This window comes from Osmerus eperlanus, chromosome 7 (assembly GCF_963692335.1).
Source record: "Osmerus eperlanus chromosome 7, fOsmEpe2.1, whole genome shotgun sequence".
Lineage (NCBI taxonomy): Eukaryota > Metazoa > Chordata > Actinopteri > Osmeriformes > Osmeridae > Osmerus > Osmerus eperlanus.
Window position 1 is genome coordinate 18480695 of NC_085024.1, and position 23669 is coordinate 18504363.

Genomic DNA, 23669 nt, shown 5'->3' on the forward strand with positions numbered 1-23669 from the left:
TGGGACAGGTGGGTACCTGGAAAGACAGTTGGGAGAGGGGATCTGGACAGTCGGGGAGTGCGCTGCGGTTACAGGGATCTGGGCCCACGGATGGGTTTGGCACTACGTTCTGTGCTGGTTTTTAACCCAGGTTGTTGTGGTGTAAATACAGTGACTATAAGTAGACTTTTCTTGAATAGACGTATTTATTTCTGCAACATGGTTAAATATTAAACAGAAATGTACATCTTACCGTCTATTAGGGGTGGGAATCTTTTGGTACCTCATGATTCGATTAGATTCTTGGGGTCACGATTAAAAATTTTTTTTAATTGAAATCTTTATGGTCTTAAAATGTCTTAAATTTGACATACTGAAACCCGCAGGAACCCTGGTATGTGTGCTCTAGTAAAAGTAACAAGACCATGAGACCAGACTTAAAGGTATCAAAACCTCTTTATTTGGAAATTAGTACAAAGTTGTATTCTTGTTAAAAATAGTAAAATAGAACAGAACATTAGTTCCTTCTCCACTACAGCCTGTATGTATACACTAAGTAGCCAACTGAGTAAGGGAAGAGTTATGGGAAGAGGAGAATCCAAACTTCTATTTGTTCCAGTGCTCCTTCCCATCCTGTGTTTGGTAGAACAAGTGACAGGAGTGGTGACATGGACTCTGTCACAATTATCTGTAAACCCCACATTTACCTCACAATCACCGTCATGCCACAGTTTGAGGCTTGAAATTATATTCGAGGCTGGATCTGTGAAATGAAAGAAACTACAAATTCTAGATGGTGGGAACATTCATATTTTTGTGAACCCAAAGAGATAAGGAAAGGCAGCATCTAATGACAAAAACGTTTTGTTTGAACAGTTAATCTAGAAAACTTTATATAGCATCTCCCCATACCATTATTCAAGCCATTCCCCCGCCCCTCAATATAAATGTACATTATCCAAAATGTTGATAACAAAAAAAACTAATAAAAAGTTAACGTACACATCTTCTCTAAAGCCATATCCCCTAGTATTTATTTACATCCATAAAACAAAGCTAATAAATTAGAATGGTTATACTGTTCAGGGATGCACAACTCACAAGAGGTGTCACTTGGTTTCCCTTTATCCTTCATTCAGATTTCAATTCATGACATTGTTAAACCAGTGTTAACAAAGAGGGTTTAAATGCCCACATATTAGAATTCTCACAATACCTATACATGATTTATTCTACAGTAACAGTAAATGCATGACTTGATTTAAATGATGAATGAAAACCAACAGACACAGCTGACCTTGAAGAACAGTGCATCCCTGAAATCACGTCTGATGTGTGAAGCTGTTAAAGGTCAGTATCTACGTGCCTGAATGTCTGTGTGCATGTGTCGATGTTTTGAAAGTGCATGTTTGATCATGTGCATTCGAGAGGGTTAACAGTTAGTGCACAAGTTAGTGTTCCGAGAGGATCTGTTCATCAAGCGTCATGGGTCAACATTCAACCAGTTAGTGCAGTAGGTTTGTGTGGGTGTGTGGCGGTTGAGCGACCAGGACAATGTTGTCGATGTCAAGCCTAATACATGTTGCAGGCTGTCCTCTGCGATGCACACTACATTCTCAGAGCTTTTGTGCAGAAGTGAGGGATTCAAGGGACATGGGGGGGATCTCAAACAGACCTATGAGGGGGGACATGGGGGGGATCTCAAACAGACCTATGAGGGTGGCCTATTAGGTGCCTTCTTCCTTCAAGTACCTGACCACATCCTTATAATAAACAACACTTTTTAAAAGGTTAGGATTAAATGGCTTGAAGGACTGATCAAGAAGAGGCAAAGAAAGAAATTATTGCAGTTGAAACAGACTAGATATTGGATTGTCATTCGGTATATGTATCAGGGTACACACTAAGTTGAAGAAAGAAGTATATTTTTGGGATGAATGTAAACCATTAAATAACAAATGCTCTTTTTTTTTCCTCAATCACTGTGCAAAAATGTGTTTGCAGATATAAAATCTTTTGGGTACATTTGATAAGAGGATTGGTAAACTTAATGCGCGCCAACGGATACAAAATGCAATTCAAAAGTTTGGAAGAAATGTATGAACATGGCCTTAAAGAGGCCTTATGTATTTAGGCCTCCGCTCTATTGGATCAGAGGGGCCATCATAGCTTCAGTAATGGCATAATAAGAGCTCAAAAAATGGTATTACGGTTTAGAGCCTACCCTGCTCAAGTCAAAAATAAATCATGGTTTTCAATAATATTTCTAGCAAAACCAATTATATTAATCACCATTACCATCTTACATTTATGACATCTTCTCCACATTATATTATCTTGTAAAAGTCAAGTTTAGCAATTCTCAAAGAATTTGTTAATTTCAAAATGCATCACTAATAAATAATAGATTGAACAATACAAACAACCCCCTTGTAGGTTCATTTAGTTACAGTAATCAAATCCAATTCTCCCTCTATTACAAACAAATTTGTTTGCACACACCCTTTCATACAATTTCAGATTTTTGTTCCGTTTCAGCAGTGTTTAGCCTTAAAATAATCAACACAGTTCCTTCGACTCAGTCTGTCCCACTCAAACACATTCACTCGAACACACACACAAGTAACTGCTGAGCCCAGGACATTGGCCCATGATAGCTTTTAAAATTGCCATGGTCACTACACTGATTTTTCTATCTAGGCAGCAAGGAGGAATATAAAAAAGTTTGTAAATATTCCTTTCCAGGTGGGTGGGTTTTAAAGAAGACACATCCACAAGCAGCATAGAGGGCAGTGCCTGAATATTGTGTACAAAAAAGCATTAACTGTCAGAGCATTGGGAGAGGAGATGAGTAAACCCCAGACATTTTAAAGCTCAAGTACAACCACCCCAAATTATGCTAAAGTTCAGGGTCAAACAGTCCAACTTCATAGCTGATTCACTCTTGTTCCAGGACTCCTATTCTGTCCATAGGTTCATCCACATTCAGGATCGAGCTTTAGTGAAAAAGTATACCATGGCTACAGAAACTGCCCTGCATGCAAGTGGAACAAACCAGATGGGTCTGCTTTTATTCATAAAAAAAAATGCAGCTCAGAGCTTACTGAAAGGGCAACGATGAAAACAGTGTCATCTCGTACACGCGTAGCTCAGAATGTTTGTTGTTCCTCCAGGCCACAAGGTGGCCACCACCTCCAACGTCTACCTCTTTGCCCCCTCCTCAGTCCAACTTCTCCAGCACAGAGGGAACGTAGACCAGGCTGAGCTCGATGCCAAAGTCACAGACGATCGCGGCATTGTTCAGCACCAGGAGCTGACGGACGCCCTGGCCGTCGCTGCTCTGGCCCAAGTAGACTGTCTGAAGCAGGTCCCCGAAGTTGAGGTCCCAGAAGGAGACGCAGCCCTGGCCCCCTGTCACCAGAAGAGACTCTGAGATCACCCCCAGGCTGGATCCACAGCCCACCTCCTGGGATAGAGGGATAGAGAGAGAAACAGATAGAGGAGATGCAGGTTTATTGAGTGAATATACCGCGAGGGCGAGAATCAGAGAAGTATCGAAATAACGGTAATATGATGGATTTGAGAAAATGTAACAAGGGTGAGAGAGAAAATGAGGGCTTTAGAGGAGTAGGAAGGCCCCATTTCTCTTTTTTAAGGAGGGGTCAGGCCCTTACATACAAACACACCTGCTGTATGGAGTAGAGTTTGATGCCAGTGCTGCGGTCCCAGATACATATGAGATCGTCCAGACCACTGCTAATCACGCATAATGTGGTGCACACCAGCGATGTCACGTCACCGCGGTGTCCATACACGTGGCTCACTCGGCTGCCCGTTAGGACGTCCCATAGACAGATTGCCCCATCTTGCCCTCCACTGGCCAGAACCATGGTCTGCAGGAGAAAACACACCAATTTTTTTTTTTTACAAAATTGTCTAACAGGAGAAAGACTTTGCAAAAAAGACATATTAGGGATATAGCACGGGCGAGGACAGCATGGTGGAGGGGCTATGGTGCTGTACAGACCTGGTCGACGTAGATGGCTGTGATTCCCCCAGAATGACCTTGGAGGGTAAAGAGACAACACGAGTCCTCCAGACGGTACACCTGAGACCCAAGCATGGAACAAAAGCTTCATTTTGTGCATTTTTTTTTTAAGCAAGTGCAATTCAGGTTTTTCAATAAGGTAGGCTTACAATGTCGGTGTGACTTTGTCTCTGTGTGCCTTGTACATCCAAAACAGTATACGTGTGTGTGTGTGTGTGTGGGGGGGGGGGGGGGGGGGGGGGGGGAGTAAGTCAGTGTATCCTCACCCTGACGGTGTGGTCCTGGCTGCCAGTAACGACCCTGCCTGCCGCAGCTCTAAGCACGGTGATGGGCTTCTGGTGGGCACACTGTACAGAGCGGGTCAGCTGACAGCTGATCAAGTCCTCGCTGCTGTAGCAGGGCGAGGAGGGCATGCTGCCACGGAGGGGGGGCCCTGGGACACAGTCAGATTTTACATGTCATATTACCTTACAAGTTATTTATAACAGATATTATGCTCATAATCTGAAGGAATACTTGCTAACTGGCAGTTACACATCACCCCACAATGAAAGTTTCATTACATGGTTACTAGAGAAGTACTTCTAAACATCAGGACTACAACTCCTGTGGATTTATTTCCCACTTTTCTGCTTCCAGCGGCAGAATTAGTGGGAATTATAGTCAAAGCCTCCCTCGGTTTTGTCCTAGCAGCGAAGCGCCGTAGGAGAGGCAAACGAGCCGGTGCTCTGGTGCAACTCCGTCGGCGTGGGGCACGCACAGCGTTACCGGGGATATTTCTGTCCAACTTGCGTTCACTGAGCAACAAACTGGATGAACTTCAACTACTGGTGTGGAAAAACAGAGACTTTCATTCATCTTCCGTTTTGTGCTTTACGGAGACATGGCTGAGTGAACTGATCCCAGACTCTGCGCTACAGCTAGCAGGTTTCAAACTGCTGAGAGCGGATCGTGACCCTGTGCTCTCTGGCAAAACGAAAGGCGGTGGTATTTGTTTTTACATTAACAGTGGCTGGTGTGAAGATGTGACAGTGATTCTGCAGCACTGTTCTCCTGATCTGGAATCATTTTTTATTAACTGTAGATCTTTTTACTCGCCACGAGAGTTTGCATCATTCATTCTGGTCGGCGTCTACATGCCTCCGCAGGCTAGCGTCAACGAGGCTCAACGTGTGCTCGCCAGCCAGATACTGAGTGTGGAGCATGAAAATCCGGATTCCTTGGTTATTGTGCTAGGCGACTTTAACAAAGGCAATCTCACTCAAGAACTCCCAAAATATAGACAATTCATCAAATGCCCTACCAGAGAAGGAAACACCTTGGATCACTGCTACTCTACAATCAGCAAAGCATACCATGCGGTCCCCCGAGCAGCACTGGGTCACTCTGACCACGCCATGGTCCACCTGATTCCTGCATACAGGCAGAAGCTAAAGCGCTGTAAGCCTGCTGTGAGGACATCAAAACAGTGGACCAGTGAAGCTATGGAGGATCTGCGGGCGTGCTTGGACTGCACTGACTGGGACATGTTCACGACTGCTACCAATAGTCTGGATGAGCTCACAGAGGCTGTGACATCATACATCAGCTTCTGTGAGGACTGCTGTATACCAACACGCACCAGGGTAAGCTACAACAACGACAAACCCTGGTTTACAGCTAAACTCAGAAGGTTGAGGTCAGAGAAAGAGGCCGCGTTTAGGAGTGGGGACAAAGACAGTTTCAAGGAGTCGAAGAACAGGTTTAGCAAGGCGGTGAGGGAGGCTAAACGACTGTACTCAGAGAGACTAAAACACCAATTCTCTGCAAACGACTCTGCTTCTGTCTGGAGAGGGCTTAGGCAGATTACCAACTACAAGCCCAGAGCCCCCCACTCCACTAACGACTCCCGCCTGGCCAACGACCTGAATGAGTTCTACTGCAGATTTGAAAGACAATTGGACAGTCCTGAACTACCCCTTCCCACCCAGGAGGCCTCCCACCTCCCCCCCTCTACAGTGACGACTCTCTCCATTCAGGAGGGTGAAGTTAACAGACTTTTCAAGAGGCAGAATCCCCGCAAAGCAGCTGGGCCGGACTCTGTCTCTCCAGCCACCCTCAAGCACTGCGCTGACCAGCTGTCTCCGGTGTTTACCTACATCTTTAACACCTCCCTTGAGACATGCCATGTGCCAGCTCAGCTCAGTCTCAAGTCCTCCACCATCATCCCTGTGCCCAAAAAGCCAAGGCCAACAGGACATAATGACTACAGACCCGTCGCCCTGACCTCTGTGGTAATGAAGTCTTTCGAGCGCCTGGTGCTGGCACACCTTAAATCCATCACTGACCCTCTACTGGACCCCCTGCAGTTTGCCTACAGAGCCAACAGGTCTGTGGACGATGCAGTTAACATGGCCCTCCACTTCACCCTACAGCACCTGGACTCCCCAGCATCCTATGCCAGGATCCTGTTTGTGGACTTCAGCTCTGCCTTCAATACCATCATCCCCGCCCTGCTTCAGGACAAGCTCTCCCAGCTGAACGTGCCTGATTCCACCTGCAGGTGGATCACAGACTTCCTGTCTGACAGGAAGCAGTGCGTTAAGCTGGGAACACAAGTCTCTGACTCCCGGTCCATCAGCACCGGATCACCTCAGGGCTGCGTCCTTTCTCCTCTGCTCTTCTCCCTGTATACCAACAGTTGCACCTCCAGTCATCCGTCCGTCAAACTCCTGAAGTTTGCGGACGACACCACCCTTATTGGGCTCATCTCTGGTGGAGACGAGTCTGATTATAGGTGGGAAGCGGCCAACCTGGTGACCTGGTGCAGCCAGAACAACTTAGAGCTCAATGCTCTTAAGACAGTGGAGATGGTTGTGGACTTCAGGAGGAACACAGCCCCACTCACCCCCATCACCCTGTGTGACTCCCCAGTCAACACTGTGGAGTCCTTCCGCTTCCTGGGCACTATCCTCTCCCAGGACCTCAAGTGGGAACTGAACATCAGCTCCCTCATCAAGAAAGCACAACAGAGGATGTACTTCCTTCGGCAGCTGAAGAAGTTCAACCTGCCAAAGACAATGATGGTGCACTTCTACTCAGCCATCATTGAGTCCATCCTCACCTCCTCCATCACCGTCTGGTACGCTGCTGCCACTGCCAAGGACAAGAGCAGACTGCAGCGTATCATCCGCACTGCTGAGAAGGTGATTGGCTGCAATCTGCCTACCCTCGAGGACCTGCACACCTCGAGGACCCTGAGGCGAGCGAGGAAGATTGTGGCCGACTCCTCCCACCCTGGACACTCCCTGTTTCAGTCACTCCCCTCCGGCAGAAGGCTGCGGTCCATCAGGACCAATACCTCACGCCACAAAAACAGTTTCTTCCCTTCCGCTGTTGGCCTCTTCAACAAGGCCAAGGGACCACACTGACTCTAATGACTTCTTGCTTAAAACACACTGCTTTTTGCACTGCATTACAAAATGGTATCTTGTACATTTGTATTTTTTGTAATATTTGTATTTTTATATTGTAATTTACGGCAACTTATATTTTATTTTATTGTATATTTAATTCTATTCTAATCCCACTTAGTACTGCTAGTTTATGTACCCTTAGTATAGATAGTCCACATATTTAAATTGTAGGTATATGTTTATTGTATGCACCTTCCTGCCAAAGCAAATTCCTTGTCTGTGCAAACTTTCATGGCAAATAAATCCCATTCTGATTCTGATTACTTTATGACTTTCGTTCACTCTCACCTCTGTACTGCAGCAAGCCCAGAGGTTTATTGATGTCAACAGTGAAGAAGTCTAGGGAACCGTTTAATCGAGCTGCCACAATCCTAGAACGAAAGAAAAACTAATCGTATGATAAATGTTTTACAAAATATAGATGATACGTTTTTATAAGACGGATGCATTTGATGTGCTGAGAATTTTAAGTTAATTCACTGATTAAAAGACAATCCATTAAGGAGTTCCTGGGAAGAAGAAAACATTCTACATCCCTGCTATGTATGTGTTTGCATTACCTGTTGTTGAGAAAGGCAAGTGCTGTGATTCCCGACACTCCATCTTCATTGCTGCAGCGTAAAGATCCCTCCACTGCATCCCACAGCTAAAGAACACACATACATATTAACACACCCACAAATGTTTATTAAGTTGCTGCTCATAGTCCAACTGAAAATGACACCTGTGACGCCTTTCTAACCTCCAGCTTTCCGCTGCTCCTTCCAGCAGCTATAAGGTTCCCCCTGAGTTCCATGGCCCAGACAGAACTGTCCCAGTCTGGGGTCCAGGTCTGTCCCCCCGAAGGGCTTCTGTCCTGGGCCTGAGGACCTGGGATGTCCCCTAGGCTCAGTCTCCTCTTGAGCTGAGTTCCCGAAGGGGGAGAGGAGGAAATGGAAGGGTAGGTGGATGTTGAGGGTGGCTCGTGCTCAAGGTAGGCCTTCTCCACTAGACCCCCAAAATCAAAGCCTTCCCTGGGTGGGGTGGCAAGGTGGGAGGGGGGCTGCAAGGCAAAGTTTGTGTCGATGAGCGGGGTGAGGTCGGGTTGGTCATTAAAAAGGACTGGGTGGGAAGGGGCAGTTCGTCTGCGTAGGGGATAGCCCTCCTCTCCTGAAATGTCTGAAAGGCCGTCCAGGGCGTCTGACCCCAAGCTCTCGTGGTCAGCCATACCCACAGCTTCCCAAACATCACGTTGCTCCCAGCAGCCACTGCTGCTGCTTCGCCGTAACCTAGGAGAGGACGGGTATTCATAAATCCCAGATTCTCATAAAACAGTAAGATACTAGTCATAAGTAGTTTCATCAGACATACACAACTTAAACCAGTGACTTGGAACTTACTGCTGAAATATCTAACTGACAATGCAACATATTTACTTGACTGGAGTGACAAAGACCACACCAGTTCAGTAAATCATTGAAACTTTATTATTTAAATGTGCTTAGACATTTGTCGAATGAAATTGTACTCAATTGTAGCTGGGAAGACAACTGATGGGAATTCTGTCTTCAACGCACAGTCAAGTTCATGTTATTTCATGTTTCATAACAGTCAAGATGATGTTATGATTTTTTTTTTTACAAAAATTAAAACCACCTCGGCTATTGTATGCATACCTGGCTTTACATGCAAGCACGCTTATGTGAATGAATTTGTTACTGTGTGTTTCTCACCCATTTTTAGGGATGACGGTGAGGCAGTCACCGGTCTGGGCATCCCACACGCGGATCTGCCCGGCCAGGCAACAACTGGCCAACAGCATCCCATCACTGGCTAGACACTCAATATCCTAGAGAGAGTTTGTATGTTAGACTTACTGTAAAAGGGCACAATTTATATATTTTTTAAAAAGGTTCTCACAATACAATATGCATTTTAACAGTGTATGTGAGAAAGCTTTTCAATAGTTTTCATGAACTTTTCAGTTGTGTATGTGAACGTATCATTTTTCAGTTGTTTGTGTGACTGTTTCAATTGCATGTGAGAGGAAAATTCTGAAGAATGTCCTTAACGGTCCCTGATGCATATGCCATGCCTCACCATGCTGTGTCCACGCAGTAGAAGAGGAGAGATCTCGCTGACAGGTGGCGAGTAGCCGTAGTCATCGCAGGGCAGGTCTCCACGCCGACGGCGTCCATGGGGGACACCGTTCTGCCCGTAGTTACGGGGACAGAGGACCCTGTACAGACAGAAGAGCAGAAGTACCAGCAGGACACCTGCAGCCAGACCCAGAGCTGCCACCCTGAGGAGGAGAGGGGAGATGGAAGGGAAAAGGTTAGATGATAGGTTTAGTGCTTATCATCAAAGGTTTGAGATTGAAAACCAGCATCAAACGTTCATGACCTTGCTACAGAAGTTCACTGACTGATTTCAGAACTTTTTTTTGTTGCCCTGATTGATTCCCTTCCCTGTTGAAAGGAAAAACAACAGCTAGAGTGATCTATACCCACCGCAAAGCTCAGTAGTCAAGATTCTGTTTTGCTACCTCAGGCCCTTCCCAAATATGTATTCTATATTGTCACTGAGTCATTAAAACCAGAGACCACAGCTGAATGATAAAGACATTTCAATGGAAAAGTTTGTGGTATCAGCTTAAAAGAGTGACTACTAATAAGATACCAGGCACTGGGTGCATTCCGATGACTACAGACATCATGCAGTCATGTGAAGGAGTAGCACCCAAGTATGAAATATGATTTATTTTGGTTTTATGAGCTAAATATGTCTCTCTTATGGTAGCATTACTAGCTGACAGCCCCCTACAGGACACCTGTGGTAGAGAATGTGTCACTGAATTGACATCGAAGCCTGACACACTAGTGAGACCAGCTCGACGTGAAATACCAGTCTTTAAATGGCCACCAGGCTCAAAAGCTTTTTATCCATCTCCCTATAGCGCATATTCATTTGCTGACGTTATTACACCAAAAGAGACATGTTGTTGTAGACACACTAGTTCAAAAATGATTGATAGCACACAGCAAATGAGTCAGTGCTAATGCCAAACAATGTTACTGTGAGCTCCGGAACAGTGTTTTAACCACACCTTTTCCCTCCTACACTGCCTTTATATCCTATGGCTGAGCAGTGAAATCATGGAACTGAGCCAATATGCAGTGTCTCTTAGCTGGAGCTTTAAAGTCTGAAACAAACTCCTTATCATTTCCATGTACTGTAACAGATCCCTTTAAGACATGAACATGAGACCTTCTGGTAGTACGGGCTACTGGCTGATTTTCATGAGGAGCTGTGCGACCTGAAAAACCTCTGCAAATCTAAGTACAGATTTAATGCAGGATTGTTTACAATAATATATTTGAGATGATTTGGTTGTTGTTACAATGGTTGTTTTCAGCAGAATTATGCAATTATGTCGTTGAGATAATTCAATTTGTTGCACCGTCTTGTAAAATACAGACTGTTTCTCAACTTTAACTATTGTTAAAGCTGAGAACTATTGTATCACGGTTAGACCTGCTTCAAGTCCTTCATAATCTGTTACACTTCCTACATGCACCATTTGTACTTCAATGTGGATAAAAGCATCAGCTAAATAAATAATTTATTGTTGGGTCTTCTATGTAAATTTGTCTCAGAACAGTTATTTACAAAAACTACCATTACTTTTGTGACCCAATTTATGCTTTATACCTTTAAATACAGATAGCTTTTGCTAACAGCGTTCCAAGAGAAATGTTTTTTTTTGGAAATGTCAACAGAAACTAGCCCGCTGCTGTTAAACCTTTGCTCTCGCCTGACATCTGATTCTGGAGGGGACACCAGTGGTGAGACGCACTGCTCAAACTACACAGGATGAACGGTTTCACACTACGTGACATCATCAAGCTACTGACATCTTACGAGCGCTACGACAGCCAATCATAACCAGAGAGCAGGTCCTCCCTTTATGAGTAAAGAGAAAAGAGGGTAAAACCCTCCCTCTTTTCTGAGATAAGAATCAACCCAGCGACAGGCTGCACATGCTCAACCCTGACGAGAACAAAGGGAGTTTCCTTGGTGTATTGACACTGAGGGCCATAAGGGGAAAGAGGGGAATCGGTGTGAGACAAATTTCATTCTCCTTGGTACTCCACAATGTGTAACTATACAAATCTGGGCATGTACCTGACACTTCAATTAATCAAAACCAGAATCAAAGTGGCCTTGGAGGAAAATAGTTTGTTTATGGTAGCCTTCAACTTTAGACTAGACAAGGATAATAAAATAAGATAGACACCTATTCTGTTCTATTATACCTAAAGAGCATTAGCATTAGTGGGTAGGTGCCTGTGTGTACATTTTTGAAGGCCATTGAGATGTCAAGGGCACTGTACAGGTGGTTCAGTGGGGCTGGTGTGGAAGGAAACAATTGTGTGCGCACACGCACTGCAGTACTGACTTGTAGAGCGTGAGGTCGGTCTGTAGGTCCGAGGCCTTGGGGATGGGGGGTGAAGGGTGACGCGTGTCCTGGGGGTGACGTGTCTCAATGGCCTCCTGGGGGTTAAGGTGCAGGGTGACAGGGATGACGGGCAGGATGCTAATATACCTAGGACAGGAAGGGCAGGCAATATATCATGACTACACAATAACATTTAGACATTTAGCAGACGCTCTTATCCAGAGCGACTTACAATAAGTACAGGGACATTCCCCCTGAGGCAAGTAGGGTGAAGTGCCTTGCCCAAGGACACGTCAATTTGCACGGCCAGAAATCGAACCGGCAACCTTCTGAGTAATAGCCCGATTCCCTAACCGCTCAGCCATCTGACTCCCTCAATAACACATTTGGAGCACAACCATAACGTGCATGTCTCACTCAAAAGGCTCAGTCAACGTCCATGCACACATACACGCCTACCTTTTAGCCAGTGTAATGTTGTAGTAGCTGAAGAGCGAGGGCCAGTGTCTGAAGGACAGCCTCCTCCAGCCCTCCTCGTCTTCCATCCCCCAGCTGATCTGGGGAACAAGCGGTCCCTGTGGCTGGGCGTCTTCCCTGGCCGACCCATGGTGTCCCTGCGATTGGTTCTCGGGAAGGGGGGTGGGCTCAGGGGCGGGGAGGACGCTGAGGGTGCTGGTGGGGTCTGCCCCTGGGAAGACTGGGGCAACACCCAGGTGAGAGGGCCCGCCTCCAGCCTCCCCCAGGGGACTTTGTTCTGACACTTGGGCAGTCAGGTAGGTGCGGAGGCCCGCAGGGTCTGTGTAAACCAGGATACCAATCCAGATCACTGTGCCAGCCTAAGGACGACACAAACATTTCAGTATTCGTACAAGTGCAAAATTTGACTTTTGAAGTTGACATGTAAAACGGTTTGAGTTCTGATATCCCCCTTAAGTAACCCTTTCGAAAATAAAACTAAAAACAGGTTTTACAAATATATTTACAGCAAGATTGACTGAGAAGTCAACTAGGCACTGGTCAGACACGAATCCCTCTTACCATAATGATTCGTTGTGCAAGCCGAGTGCGGGCCAGAAAGTAGACCACACGGAGCCTCTTGGGGAGCCTTAGGTTCCTGAAGGTGGGAGCCTGCAAAGTGATGGTGTGGGGGGAGGGGCGCGGGGGTGGCGGTACCTCACGGGGACGCAGGGGGCCTGGCTTTGGAGCCGGCATCCCCGCCTCGGCTGGCAGCCGGCGGTTCAGGTCGGCAAGCTGTGGGTGCCCATGAGAGGAAAAGTGTGCATGTGAAAATGTGTAATTGCGTGAGAGGGGGTTTATTAGTGTGATGGGGAACAAGTGTATTTCCAAGACAATCTCTCGAGAAGTGTTTGTGTCTTACCTCCATGCGGCGGATGTCTATGGACAGCACTGTTGTAAAGAAGAACATCTGAAGGAAGAAGTCGGATACCAGTCCCACCACTGCAAAGAGACAGAACTCCTACAAACACACACCACATCAGTGCACCAGTCAACCAGTTGTTTTGATGTTGTCACTATATTTGTACAATGTAGCCTACAGAAGTAAAACATAGAACAAACTTGAATGAGTAGGTGTGTCCAAACTTTTGACTGGCAATATATGTCTGATTTGTATGTGTTGGTTACCTGAATGGCTGGCACCAACGTGAAATACCCGATGAGAATGATGCAAAGCTCGGTGGCCATGTTCTTCATGATAGACCAGCTCTCATTACTGAGGCCTGAGAAGGAGACTGGGTTGTTAAAACTAACCCACAGCAGACATTGAACAAGATTCGATACTTAAACGCTACCTCAAAGACTTAAAATGTGATTGGAACTTGCAAAATAATTTCTTGTGAACGTGTGTTTTGTGCACAATCATTGCCTCACATGTTTTCTCTGCATCTTGATTACTGAAACAAGCACACGCACACAGTAGCTTACCCTGGGCAATGCGCAGTTTCACCTCCAGGTCAACCGGGGTGGACACCACAGACTTGGTAAGGACAAGCACATTCTCAAGACCAATCACCACCACCAGGTAGGGAAATATCTCTCTGACAGAGGGCAGCACAAAGATAGACATCATTAAAATGAGCCGTACTAGGACCATAACCAGTTTCTGAATCGAAATTGATGACATTGTATGCATATAACGGGGAGTACAGTAAAGTGATGACAGTAGTCACTCCAAACCAAAATGTCAGAAGTTATGACAGTTCTCTGATTAAAGAGCATTAGGGAACACAAGGTTGGTGGGTCTTATCCCTTCAATATTACATAAAGCACAATACGTCAACACAGCACCACATCAAAACTGTGGCACTTGAATGAATCTGTGTATTTATGGAACACTAGGGAAAGTTTGTGGGTGGATCTTGCTCAGTGATGGTTACATGGTGAGGTTAATTCCACTCAAGGAGATTCCCTTATTTTCATTTTCAGTGCTCCACCTTTACTTTGCTTAAACAGGGGGAATGGATGTGTTTTTGATATGCAAGTGTTTTCTCACCCTCCGTTAAGAGTTGGTGTTAGGCCGAACAAAGTGCAGAGCCCCACAGACATGAGCAGAGAGCTCAGGACCGTTACCACAGCAGCCAGCGCTAAGCCCCATTTGGACTTCACCATGTCAATTTTACCTGTGGAGAAATGTTTTTTTTTAAATATTATGTACTACACATTTTGGTTTATTTTACATCTCCATGTATTGGTCTATATTGGAGTCAAATAAATGGCTACACAATACAATAGTTTCAATGTTTGACACAGTTTCCAAAACTCCAAGTGTCAATCAACAGTTCTGAGCTAAAAAGTATTTTTGTCTTGCACAGTCTTATCGAAGGGCATTCTTGTGATGGAGTTTAGTGTTCCTGTTTGCAAGGATTATCCCGGACTGGAACAGTCTTGGCTGGGGCTCAGACAGACCCTGAATATACAAATGTGTGAACGTGCACACACACACAAACAGGACTAGTTTAGGGGAAGGTATCTGGTGTATCAAGGACAGGGGCGGATGGGAATAAATGGAAAAGGACCCGGCTGACGCAAGCACACTTACGTGTAGAGAAGTAGATATAGGCGAACAGAATGATATAAGTGGTGACCAAAGGGATGAGCTCAGCGATGCCGATCTCTTCTTTGAAGTGGACATGCACCATGTGGTCCTCCCTTAGGCTGCAGTTCACAGAGGGGTGCAGCTGTTTCAGACGCGCCCGCAGGCTGCCCAGGAACCTGCACATACAGACACATTACTTGAGGATATATATAACCAGCATTTAGTGCATCAGTATAAAAGAAGAAAAGTTTTATTCTGATAGATACCGTTTGGAAAAGTCTACATTCAAAGCTACATTGGTTTGACCAAATGTACAGAAAAAAAGGTTATGGAGAGACAAGGGTTGCTATATTCCAGGGCCGTGCAACGTTCAAACAGGTGTGGTAACAAACCTGGCGTCATAGTTGCCTAGCGCTATCGTGATGGTGTAGGTGACCACCCTCTTCCTGCTGTATAGGGTGACGCCTGTGTGTTTCCCTGGGACACCAAAGAGAAGGTCTGAAACACACACAAACATACTTAATCAGCATCACAGGATATCTGCAGTAGCCTATGCATGCAGTTACAGCAAAGTCAGGAAATAAAGATTAATCAATTGCACCTAAACAGTTAGGTGACTAGGAAGGGAGGACAACACACAAAAAATATTTTTATTTTGCATTTTTAACCTTTTAAGGAGTGAGTTCTAAATATTACCGACGCTTCCACCAGAGTGAGTTATTTTTCCAAAACGGAAGCTAGCTAGCTTTAGTTAGCTTCCGTTACCTAGCAACCTAGCATAATACTCGTAGCAATGCTACTACCTGCTAGTATTACTTGTTAGCCTCCTAATTGTAAATTTTGAAGCCATACTATAGCGTTTGTCATATAGTTTTTGTCTATCGGAAAATAGTCGGTTGGAATGTTCAGAATCACACGTGTGACGGTACTCTGTGGGGCCCGCTTTCGAACGATCACATATGTGTGACGCTACTCCTTAACGGGTTAAAAGGCAGAAGGGGATGAAGTTAAATTGGATAAAATCCAGTGAATGGCATCATGGTATTTGACCTTTTTGACAGGTCTTTAGGAGCAAGGGAGAAATGCCAATTTGGGTCACACTCTGGACAATACCCTATCATTCCCTCCCTCCCTTTCTACCTCTCAGTGTAGCAGAGGTATGCAGGCCTTTGGGCTCATGCTGGTGGACGGTTTTCAGGAGGTCAGGGTCTGAGTCGAAAAGATCCCGCTGGTTTTGCCAGTAGTTTCCAGGGGAGATCAGCAGACATGCATGTTCCGGCAGAAGGGCCTGCATGCGCCGAAGCCCTGGCAACAGGTCTGTCACTTGCAAGCAGAATGCCTCTAAGCTTCGGACCCCAGAACTGCAGCGAGAGAGAGAAATTGCTAAATACATTGGAACTAACACCGCTTATTTATTTCTTTACTAATTCGACATCCCTCCTAAATGTATACATTATAAACATGGTTAAACGATGAAGCCCAATTAAGACTGACTATACCTGTCAGAGTATACATGGTTGCGGATCTCTTCCAGCAGGCTGAAGACCCTGCCAAGCGGTGAGCGAAACACGTCCACCGGTACCAAGCTGCTGTCCCAGGGAGACACCGCCGCCTTCACCAACACCTGCTGGATGTACGCCACAGGAGGACCCTGGTACTGCAACCATGCACCGCACAGGATGGTAGGAGGGATAAGGGATGACAGTTGGATGCAAAATAGAAAGACAGGGACAGAATGACAAAGTATATTACCTTGCACCTTTTTTTGACAGAGAAATTGCTTTTCTCAAGACACGAGTCTTTGCTCAGATTTGCGATCTGTACAGAATAATCATTAGGAGTACTGCAATCTAAGAGGGTCCTACTGCCATTGGCTGTGCATCTTACCCAGTCAGGTTGTTCACCAAGGTCCCCCTGGGGCTCATGGGAAGGGACATTGTAATCTCTGACCCCAGTAGTGAACTCTACTGGGCCCGTACCTGGCAGAGGCAGCCTCAACAGAGGGTAACTGGTCAACAAAAAGACGGGGGAAAAGATGGACATTAAGAATATCATTTTTTTAAACCCATTAGCTTAGAAATGTTTCCTATTTTTTCCACGTTTGCCTGCCCACAATAGTCACTCGGATGCATGCGAACATTTGCATTAATTCATTCAGCATAAACTTTTATCAAAACGTAAAGAAGGAGCCCCATATGCAGACAACAATATAATCTACTTATTCAGTCATGGGAGGCGGTGCTTGATTCAAGGGTGATTTTGTGAGTTGACAAACAAATGCTTTAATAGAAATATATAGAAAGTTATATAGTTAAATATATAAGAAGTTATATAGAAATATAACTTGAGACAAGCTCTCCCTTCGAATTGTGCGAGCCACTATAAATCTTTCTCTCTGGGGTATTAAGTCTGTTCCCAGTCATAGTTGATAACCAAATTACCACATTCTTTCCCTGAATAGAGTTTAAAATGTTGTTCTGTGAGACGTGGTACCCCAGGAACAGCTAAATCACAGGACAGACGTTCTGTTCTTCGAAGTAGAAGGGGTTAATGAAAGCATCTCACCACTTCTCAGTGTTCATCTATAAAGAAGTCTAAAGCATTTGTGACTGTACTTCCTGAAACATGACACGTCAGACAATGATTCCATTCTAGCATTGAAGATTTCTTGGGAACATGACAAGCCATTTACAAAACCCATTCATTTATGTAAAATGTCAGTGTCATCTTGGAGGAAACTCCTTGTTGAAGAATGCAGACTCTGACCTGGAGTATAATTAGGCTGTTCACAAATCCTTACAAGGTCACTGGAAAATTGATTTCGAGGTAAGCGCTTAACACACAAGGGTGGTCCTACATTTTTGTTCTGTGCTGAATTTCCACACAGTCAATAAAGTTCTGCCCAGATCCATGGGACACAGCCTTGCCTTCTCTGTCTATTTCCATTTTATTTCCCTCCTTCTGTCGTTCTCTTTCTCTAAGGTCACTGTACCTCGACAAAGGACCCTTTTGTCCCCGCGAGAGCACACTCCTGTCAGGCACACAGAGCCAGGCCCCAAAAAAACACAGTCCTATTCTCCGGAGGCCACTTTCTCACAGCCCTCTCCTGTGTCTCGCTTTAACCTCCCTTTCCGGCTCTACTACACTCAATGCACTCATATCCACCTTCAACCAGTCAAACTGCTGTTCAGAGTCTGCACTACAGCACAGGGGCATATGCGTTAAGCACTCTTTAACAATTCTTTGCAGAGGGAGCTTGCATTGACTTTATTAGCCAAGTTCCATATCAATCATGTCTCAGTTATTGATTTGTTGATCTGTGATTTTCGAAATTTCGAAAAAAAAAATTACTTGTACAGAGTATCCCCCTTGCCTTCCCCTATGCCTTCATCTCATATCTTAAGTGACATTTTTAAGAACCGTAACTTATTAAACTTGGCGACATCAAGCAGACCCAACACGCACACATTTCCATTTCCGGTTTATTACGCACCAGCAGGTCAGGATACTGGCAGAGGTGAAGAGGATGATGGGCACCGGGTAGGAGGCACAGAGCAGCCCGTGGCGGTAGAATGCTGCTGAGATCTTGTCCCGCAGACGCTCTCGCACAGTCATCCTGGGGGGCGGGGTCAGCTGCCTGCCATCAGGGGGAGCCAGGTGGCCGAGGAGGTTGCGCCGCGGGGCATCCAGGGACCTATGGGACCACAGAGGAGTGATTTTAGGTTTACATTTACATTTAGTCATTTAGCAGATGCTCTTATCCAGATCGACTTACATTAAGTACAGGGACATTCCCCCCAGGCAAGTAGGGTGAAGTGCCTTGCCCAACGAAACAACATCAATTTTCACAGCCGGGAATTGAACCGGCAACCTTCTGATTACTAGCCCGATTCCCTAACCGCTCAGCCACCTGACTCCCTAGGTTTAGGTTTCAGGTCCACAGAAACAACCAGACAGGTGTATCAGCGATAAAAACCCACATGGGTTAGATTTTGTGTCACCTTCATTGTATTTGATGGATACAATAATCAACATGAAGTAGATATACACTCTAAAGCAAGGGTGTTCAATCCTGGTCTTCAGGGTCCACTGTCCTGTATTTTTTAGGTGTTTCCTTGCTCCAGCTAGGGCTGGCCGATAAAAATAAATAAATAAATATATATATATATATATATATATATATCTCAATATTGTCAAAAAAATACGATATATATATATTTCGATATGTTAAAAAAATAAAAGAATTATAGTCGATATTCAAAATATTTTACAATTTTACATCGTCATCAAAATTATTGCAATATTATCGCTAATATTCGATATATCGCCCAGCGCAAGCTCCAGCACACCTGATTCAAATGAATGGTTGTTATCAGGCTTCCACAGAACTTTATAACAATCCATTTATTTGAATCAGGTGGGCTGGAGCAGGGAAACAAAAGGGTGAATGAGTAGCATGGATGAAAACAGCTTGTAAAACAATAGCTCCCCTTCTGCAGGTCTGCGTTCATAATGTCATGTGCGGGTGTGCAAAGACGTGCTCAGCATTTATAGTTGTGCGCCCTTGGTTTTTTTCCCACTAGGCGGCGCAGTCAAGCAAAATGGTTGTTTGTTCGCTTGTATTGCGGGAAAAGCTCACTGAAGTTTTTTAACTATGATTAATGATTGAGTGAAAATACAAAGAAGACTCAGTAAACATTAAACATAATACAATCCGTCAAAACTAAATAGCAACAAAAAAAATCAATAAACAAAGATAATTAACAAAGATAAAAACACATATTAACAAAAACACCAAAGCAATATTGTACAAGTGGGTTAATCACCAAATACCGCACAAAATAAGTAACTGTAATTTTAAAAGCAGGGCTGTAATTTCAGTAGTTCTCAGACGCGTTTTAGCGTCTTCCGTGATATAGCTAGGTAGTTATTATATTGTTTACCAACTACAGTTACTTCTTTTGTGCGGTATTTGGTGACCTCTCCCTCCGCCATGCAACCAATCATCGTTTGTGCGACTGCGGTTGACATTTAACTGGCTAAGCCACCGAAATGTTGTCCTTCCACGACTCGGGTGGGCACTGTAGCGTCATGCGCTCAGCATCATGTACATTGCAGTTCATTTAGAGTACCATTAATGAAGGTAAGACTATCACGGTGGAGGATTAGGGGTTTTGAATGTCCAGACCGAAACCCTCTGGAAGCCACACAGTGATTTATATGGACGGGAAGTATTAAGTATCAATGTGCTGTTCTTTAAAACCCTTGTGTTATCTTCGGGTCATTCTGATCCATCAGTCATTGTGACCCACGTCGTATTGCGACAACTTTACCGCATACAAAAACAAAGTGAAGCATTTTCTTTTAACCGTTGGGCTGTCTCAGACCCCCCACATTGCGAAGGTTAAAATAAAATTATTTTTATTTGTTTTTGTATTGGGTAAAATTGGGTAAACACAACGATGGTTCGTTATGGGTCATGTGACCCAAAGGCAGCACAAGGGTTAAGGTTTTTTCTCAAAGTTGTTTTCCAATTTTTCTGTGGTAGCGTAGACCATGTCACGGTGTATGACACAGCATAAATTGTTATAAAAAATAGACTAAATGTAAACACAGCTGACAATGCACATTTTAACAACAAAATCATAGTTTTCGAATATTTTTCCAAATATAAACCCACCATTGAGTATTTTAACAGTAACATGCTTTAATATGGCCATGCCAGCCTAACTTCAAGCGACTTGTTTTACACTATAATTAACCCTCGTGCTGTCTTCGGGTCACATGACCCAAAGGTTCATAACGAACCATTGTTGTGTTTACCCAATTTTACCCAATACAAAAACAAATAAAAATAATTTTCTTTTAACCTTCGCAATGTGGGGGGTCTGAGACAGCCCACCGGTTAAAAGAAAATGCTTCACTTTGTTTTTGTATGCGGTAAAGTTGTCGCAATACAACGGTGGGTCACAATGACTGATGGGTCAGAATGACCCGAAGATAACACAAGGGTTAAACTGCTTGCCTTGTCACCCTACCACACTAACTCAGTCATCACTCCATCACATGGCATTGGCCGGGCTATAGCTCATGTTTGCCATCCCAAGAATAAGTGTCGTAACTTCAGCAGAGACTCAGTACTGCAGACAAGACTTGCTTTGTTCTGTTGCCATAGCCTACCTGTTGTAGGAAGTCCTGGCTCCCCCCCTCGCTCCTGATCGTTTGCCTTCTCCAAAAGCACAGTGCCTTGGTTGTTTAGGTGTATTGGAAATCCTTGACCTAAACAGAGCTCTCTTTTCAGACACCTCTGCTAAAGTCCGTGATCGCTCTGGCGTTCTACCGCAAGAGAGCTCCGGAAACATTCCCCGAAGGAATTCACCTTTGAAGTCGCTTGATCTTGGACTATAAATACACCAAGCAGTAAACACAAATCAACTGTACAGGTTCACACTAACACAATACGCATGGCTAGCCAGGATGAACAAACTAGCCTTGGATGAAGCCTTCTCCTGTTAGTAGGTTTTACACCATAACTTCTGTCCTCCACTTCATTCTTACAATACACTCCAAAATAAGAAATACCTCCATCACTTTCTCCATTTTTCACTTTAGCATAGTAGGGTTATGTTCGGTTGAGTACAGGACAACGTCTCTCCGTCAGTGAGTTAATCTGGGATTGAGCTGCAGTGCAATGAGGCTCAGGGCCATCCCTGCCACCACCCCCTCCCTTACTCACTCACTCCACTCTACTGTACAGCTATGAGTACAGGTTAAGAGGGAACAACCTGTGTGTATGGAGATTAGAGAGACAGTTTGCACATAACAGAATACATAGGCCCAAGCTACTTTGGGACTGTCACAAAGTTTCGGGTTGGCATTAAGATTATTAAACTACAGATCAAGGCCTTCATGAGTTCTGGCACAAGACTGTTGGGAGTTCCAGACCCCTGTGCAGGCAGTCCTTCATCTTAGAACTGTGGACTCTGTGCAACATGCTATACTTGCTTCAACCAGACAACAATGCAGGTTCGGATAACCAATGACATGAAACATTACCACTAAACAGACTAAATAAACTCCAATATTGCAGGGCAACAGCAAAGCAATTCATCTGAAAGCTTTGTTGCTCTCAAAAATATAGCCTATTAATTATGTATCTAGTCAGTTCATTCAAGAATGTACAACCACACACAGTTGTAATAATGCTTACATGCTTATTGATCATGATGTAATATTGTCTTGCCTCCTCTTGAATGTCCCCAATCTACAGGCATCTATAGGGTTTACTGAGTCTATATACACCCTAAACTGTTGCTGCATACAGTGCTAAGCTTAACATTCAGACAAAAGGTCAGCAAAAGTATAGTGTACTTTGATTGACTTCACAGCAATTATAGCAATATCGATCCGAAGTTAAATGAGATTCAGAAATGAGTTCACTTAATCTAGACAACAGTTTACGCGTAAATCGTGAGCAATGACAGAGTAATAGTTTAAGTGTACCACAATGTGGGCAAATATTTGTGGATATTATTGCTATCACTCTTTTATAGCTGTACTTCAACGCAACAAAATTGCCAGTCAATAATTAACCAATAATAAGACCGAACACCTTTACAAAACCGGTGTAAGATTTCAATTGATATGAGCTCAATTGAGAGTAGGCTACATTTCCCATCTTTGATTAGGTGATAATCGCGTGTGGTGATAACTGAATATAAAAATTAGCAGTGAGAAACTTTTTTTTCACAGATCTCAATTTGCGAACTGTTAATTCTTCATTTTTACATAGAATCATGGCTGTGCTTGCTTCTGCTAAATTGAAGATTGTAGCCTACTACTGTAGCAGATCATCTCTCCAAGGAATGCTCACAAACTGGTGATGCAACACTGTCGCAATATCGTCACTCTTGGAATCTCAGCATAGACTAAATCCATTTGACATCTTCCTGATAAAATGATTAGTAGCCTCATTGTGTTGTTGGTACTTGAGACAGCGCTCAAATCACATTCAAAGTGAGTAGCTAGGTCCCTTGTCCTAGCTATATGGTCTGGATTGACGAATTTGGACAAACATGCTAGCTAGCATGTTAGGAGGAAGCATGCGTTATTAGCAAAGTGATCCAATTTGCTGTCAGTCATACTGTAACTGATAACATACAGTGACGTACCTTTTAAGCTAGTTAGTATGGTTAGCTTTTGTCTTGAAAATGCAAAACTCGCTCATACTCATAGCCAGTTAAGCTAGCTGTTTGCCTTGAAGACAATACACCTCGTGAGCCCCCGAGACCAGTGTCCGCGTGCATGCGTGCGGTGTTGATGTTTATCTTAAATAATACTAGACTGGCGTAATCGCTTTAGCAAGCTTGCATCATTGGGCGGACAAACTAAGACCATTGTAAAATCCAGCAAAACATAGACACTAAGAAAGTCAGTTTAAAGTGGCAAAAAAACGAGCTAACGCTAGCTACTACTTGCCTGGTTAACTTTATCTCCTGCTTGTTCCTTTTCGCTTAGTGCAGTTCGCGAGGTCTAGTCGTGGTTTACTTTTAATAGCTTATTGCCAACTATGTTCTAAAGTTACGAAGTCCGCAACTTAGAAATATACGGCGAGGCAGGAATTGCACCTCTGTAACCATTTCAAATCATCTGTCTGTCAAAGTAGGACCTTTCCACTCCGACCCTTCACCCTTC

At 44.3% G+C, this 23669-nt stretch overlaps 1 protein-coding gene across 3 annotated transcripts; it reads right to left on the minus strand.

The window, feature by feature from the left end:
* Positions 1–416: 416 nt before the first annotated feature.
* scap (SREBF chaperone) lies at positions 417–23651 on the minus strand. Of its 3 annotated transcripts, none has more exons than XM_062465523.1 (23): positions 23454–23651; positions 18469–18669; positions 16863–16983; positions 16475–16632; positions 16116–16336; positions 15368–15473; positions 14979–15151; positions 14433–14559; positions 13865–13977; positions 13565–13659; positions 13299–13397; positions 12959–13171; positions 12380–12756; positions 11921–12067; positions 9562–9763; positions 9195–9310; positions 8225–8750; positions 8043–8128; positions 7771–7853; positions 4294–4460; positions 4007–4087; positions 3666–3872; positions 417–3445 (listed from the first exon to the last, which is right to left on the minus strand). In XM_062465523.1, the coding sequence occupies exons 2-23, from the start codon at positions 18588–18590 to the stop codon at positions 3200–3202; spliced, it is 3786 nt and encodes a 1261-aa protein (XP_062321507.1). In that variant the 5' UTR covers positions 18591–18669; positions 23454–23651; the 3' UTR covers positions 417–3199. The 3 variants fall into 3 exon arrangements, with proteins under 3 accessions (XP_062321507.1, XP_062321508.1, XP_062321506.1); XM_062465524.1 differs by lacking the exon at positions 23454–23651 and adding an exon at positions 23147–23267; XM_062465522.1 differs by lacking the exon at positions 23454–23651 and adding an exon at positions 21156–21647.
* Positions 23652–23669: the final 18 nt, after the last annotated feature.